The sequence below is a fragment of the Anarrhichthys ocellatus genome, unplaced genomic scaffold, assembly GCF_004355925.1.
Source record: "Anarrhichthys ocellatus isolate YVR2014 unplaced genomic scaffold, GSC_Weel_1.0 scaffold25, whole genome shotgun sequence".
Lineage (NCBI taxonomy): Eukaryota > Metazoa > Chordata > Actinopteri > Perciformes > Anarhichadidae > Anarrhichthys > Anarrhichthys ocellatus.
Genome location: NW_022280055.1, coordinates 1,825,028 through 1,829,785, shown reverse-complemented (window position 1 = coordinate 1,829,785; position 4,758 = coordinate 1,825,028). Strand labels below are relative to the sequence as shown.

Below are 4,758 nucleotides of genomic sequence, written 5' to 3'. Positions count from 1 at the left end.
CACACACACACACACACACACACACACACACACACACACACACACACCATGCGTTTTAAAAGTCTGACTCTGATGAACGAGTCAGGATCTGTAACGGGGACTGATTTTAGGTTGGATTAAAAAGTTTAAGTAAAACAAAAAGGAGAGATTTTCTCCACTGAAGTGATCCGTGGCAGTGAGAAGCAGTCCAATACAATATATTTTTTAATTCCTGGCTTCTTAAGGACTTCAAGAGATATAATATAAAGGTCACAAAAAATACTCAGTTACTCTTCTCACATCAGCACATTTCTGATTAAACTGATAAAACGACGGCGAGCAACCCGGCCAGAACATAACCGACGCCCGGTCTCCTTCCTTTCATGCGAGACGACTTCTCGGCATAAAAAAAAGATGTTGTGTTGAACTCAAGAGTTCAGCCCAAAATAGGTGATCACTACTAAATAAATGCATGACCTCCACCGATGAATACCGCTCCACTATTGTCTCTCGTAGAACATTTCCCTCAACATTCAGGTCCGTGCAGTTGTCATAGAAATGAGATGAGTCACCCCATCAAGAGGAGACTGATGATCAGCTGATAGCAAAGCGTGTGTGTGTGTGTGTGTGTGTGTGGGCTGATCGACGCACCCTTTAGATAACAGCCGCCATGCATTTCCCGGCAGCCACCTCTACAGGCAAACAGCAGGCGTGTGTGGTCCAAGACAGCCACATTTAGCGTTGCACTCCTATAGGATTCTCAAACTCATGATGGATTTTAAATACTTTTCCAGTGGTTCACTGGTTTAGATCTTTTTATAATGCATACATTAAATCTGATTAAAACAGCATGGACCTAATGGAACAGAAATGATTCACTATGATATCATGTAGCTTGGGCACACGTTTTATTACAGAAGGATTTTTTTGTTCTTGTTTTTTCAGACAATGCTGAGTGTAAAGGTCAAGGTGAACAGAGGGAAAATAATCTGAGCAAAAAAAACCTCAAAAACAAAACTCTTCAGACCCAACCACTGCCTGTGCCGCACAAATAAGGTTCTTTCTGCATACTTACTGCGGTAGGCTGTGTATCTGCTCGTAAACACTGATGACTTCTTCAATGCTGCGCTCCACTTTTTTCTAGTGAAAAAGAAAAGGGCAGGAGAGAGGAGCGCGTTAACACCAACAGTCATTACCAAGGTCGTTTGTGAGCTCAAGAATACCAACAACCAAACAGTGAGCCGGAATTTGATTTAGCCTTTTCCTTATCATGCGGGTGCAGATGTTTCTATGTTGCCAAGAGGTGAACCAGTCCTAAGAGGGGCCACTGGATCTAGCCTTGGGCCAGGCTTTGTCTCTGTGGTTGTGGTTGGCATTGGAGAGTTGTGGGGAGAACCAAGGACTGTATCCGTTTTAAATAAAGGTCATGTCTGCCAGCAACACCATTAAAAATTGTGAAAACCTATGAGTATTTTTGGAAAAATGGTCTAGTGGGTTTGTCTATGAGCTGAAAAAGATTAAGTTTCAGGCACTGTGCTTTTAATTTGTTAGAGCTATCAGAGATCCGGTCCAGGTTAAGATCCCCATCATCAATGACACAGAGGAGGCATTCAGTGTCGAGAGCTTTGCAATGTTGCACATGCATATCCCAACTAAGACTTATGTCCAACACAACATGTGCATATTTCATTGAGCTCTGAGCAAAAGATGATTTCGTGGACAGTGAGGCAGTCTTGGGATCTTAAGGCGAAGGCCATGTTTCAGTCAAAAGGAGGACATCTGGGGATGTTTCATATAACAAAACTTGGTCATAGTCAATATTTGGGAGTAGGCCTCTGATATTTAAATATAACAGACCGAGCCCCCTGATGCGGTTCAGTCATGAGGTGTTTCAAGTGCAATACGCTCAGAGGTAGCAAAGGGCAGAGAGTGGGCACGGTAGACACAGGAAGTTAAATTTGATTTTTGAAAGAGAACACACTTAGGTCGACTTCTATGCATAACTAAAGACTTATGAATAAAGGGAATGGTGTGTACAATTGACCGAGTGTAGTTGGGACTGGCTGTGGTGGGAGAATTTGAAGAGTTGGACCTCATGAACAACGGAACACAAGCGCGGGGAACCAATTAGGCCGACGCTAGAATCCCGGGGGAACGTAAACAGAAGCGGGACTGGCCAGAGCGAGCGGGACATGTCGTAGGAGTGATTTAGCGACCTGTTAGCGGAGCACGTGGGTGGGTGCCAGAGAACAAGATGTTGGCTTCAAGTAGTTGTGCTTCCAAACTATTTGGATGTATGCCATTGCCTCTAAATAACTGTGTTCCCAGAAGAGTTATTTAGACACTGTGGGTGTGGGGCAGGTTCATTAGAGACAGGTGTGCAGAGACAGCTTCCTGCTGAAACACAGGGCACTGGGTCCGACTATGTAGACGTGTGCCACAAAGTCACATTTCATGCTGGCGGCATTGATGAAAACATTATAACTGCAGAGTCATTTGTTGCAGGCCTGATACCAAAAAACACAAACAAAGAGTAAGATCCACGTACTGGATAACGGACAAACAGGCAAGAGGGTGACATAAATCTATTAAAAGTTAAACATCATTTTATAAGAGTAGTTGAAAAACATAAATAAGTCATATTCCGATTACAATAAATCTGTGTATTGTCACTATACTTTCTTGGGTCTCTTAATTAAGTGGGCCGTGATTTGAATTCAACCACACACTAACTCAAGACCATAACATATCTAATTGACTTGGAGCTTCTCCTCTGAGTCTCGTTAATGTACATGGACCGTCGTCTCAGGCTTAGCCAACAGCTAATTTAATTAATACCTAATCTCATTAAGGTAACATTACAATGCTAGCTAACTAAAAGTTCTAGTTTGCTAACTAGCTAGCTAACGGGACGCTAACCGGTATCGATCACTCTTCTCATCTATGGGCTGATTCGCTGCAATAGGAACTTAAGTGTGTGAGAGTTGAATTTGCTGTCACTTTTCCAGACGCGCCTCCATCCAGACTGGCCAGCAAGCAGTGTTAGCATTAGCCACATTACCTAACGCAGCTAATCTGTGCCTGCGCTCACCTGCTCCACTGAAGTCACCGTTTCCACCTCGTCATCCACAAACTTTTCTGCGGAATGACACTCATTGAAGCACCGCAAAGGCGTTGGAAACCCGTCCATTGTGATCGTGGGACCCGTTAACTGCAAGGGGTGCGGGACGTGTAGCGATGCCGCTAGTTTTGTAGTTCGCTCAGTTTGACTCTGCTCACTTCCTGCTGGGGTTGGAGTGGGCGGAAACTGCGCGCACACCCGCTACGGCGTCTCCAAGGGATCAAACGTCTCTCATTCCCTGATACCGACTGATACACACAGCCTCGTGTAAACGTGTTCCACGTGAGGGTTATAATAAAATATGGGTTAACGAGTAAGTTATGTGTACACGTTGTATTTAATCGGTGTTATGTCACCGACGTCGAAAGAAGCCAGCCCACCGCGCGCTTTATTTCTACCGTTAATCTGTTCTGCATCAACAATACAATACCGGAAGTGGTTTGACTTTGCCTTCAAAAACAAAAATATTAAAAAGTCTTTGGAGCTAATTTCCTGCCAAAAATTTGCAAACAAACAAAATGTGTTTTAATAAATGCCCTGCGATTCACCAACAAACAGTGTGGTTGGTAAATAAGCATTAACAAGCCAAAGCATTTTGTTTTGCAAATATAAAACATACTTATCAAACATAATTCTAATGCATCAGAAACAAATATGTCCTGTAGGTATAAAAAATAGATATCTTTCAAAAACAAAACATATTACATAACGTTTGGCACGATAATCATCACAGTTTGCACACTGAGTTGATGTTTGAGATGTGGTTTGATTTAAAGGAAGCACACACACAACTACGTGCAGGGTGCAGGAGGGTTTGGCTGCCAGCCGAGATAAAGCTACAACACTATCTGATGTTGGAGAGAACGTGTACTGAATAGTAATACAACTTTGCACTGGTTGTAATGGCCTCTGAGGCATGTTTTACACTTTGAGTCTGCAACAACAGTAGCCTACCAACTCTCGAGGTCTCATCTTGTAGAGGGGCTCTGAGTTAAATTCTAAATGTAAGGCTTTTACTATGCTACTACACACTGTGCTTCCATTGTGTAATTTAATAAATAAATTGATCACTAGCCGTTTGATCAGTTGGATGCAAAATACTGCTGCAATTAAACATTCTGTCAAAAGCGGATGATATGTACAATAAGCAGATGTAACATCAATATGCTGTGAGCTTTATAAACTAGAATACGAGAAATGGGACATAGTCAAGATAAGATAAAATAAGATAATCCTTTATTAGTCCTGCAGCGGGGACATTTACAGGATTACAGCAGCATAGTGGATAGTGCAAACAAGAGACATAGTAAAAACAAGATCAAAACAAGTATTATAAATCAGTAATAAACAGTAAAGAATATTAACTAAGTAAGTTATCATATGAATGAATAAAGTACCACTTAGATACTGGTAGACATGTAAATTACCAAATGTAGGCATATACATTCAATTCACAGATGCAATGAACATATTGCCAGCTCATTGCCACACTCGGCGCGCCACATTATGTAAATAAAAAATATGTGAATATGTGCATGCCCTTCTCCCACTATTAAAACCTCTGAATACGGTAAAACGTTTACATGTTTAATATTATCATGATAACCATGAAGTTATATCTTTATAAGGATATCTTGGGGGGGGGGGGGGGGGGGGGG

At 42.0% G+C, this 4,758-nt stretch overlaps 1 protein-coding gene across 1 annotated transcript in view; it reads right to left on the bottom strand.

Moving 5' to 3' along the window:
- fntb (farnesyltransferase, CAAX box, subunit beta) overlaps positions 1-3,293 on the bottom strand; it is a 13,106-nt gene extending 9,813 nt beyond the window's left edge. Inside the window, exons 1-2 of the mRNA XM_031861516.1 lie at positions 3,071-3,293; positions 1,055-1,119 (exon numbers count right to left, since the gene is read on the bottom strand). Of these exons, the coding sequence (XP_031717376.1) occupies positions 1,055-1,119; positions 3,071-3,169 (164 nt within the window). The 5' untranslated portion in view covers positions 3,170-3,293. The remainder of the gene's footprint in view (positions 1-1,054; positions 1,120-3,070) is intronic.
- Positions 3,294-4,758: the final 1,465 nt, after the last annotated feature.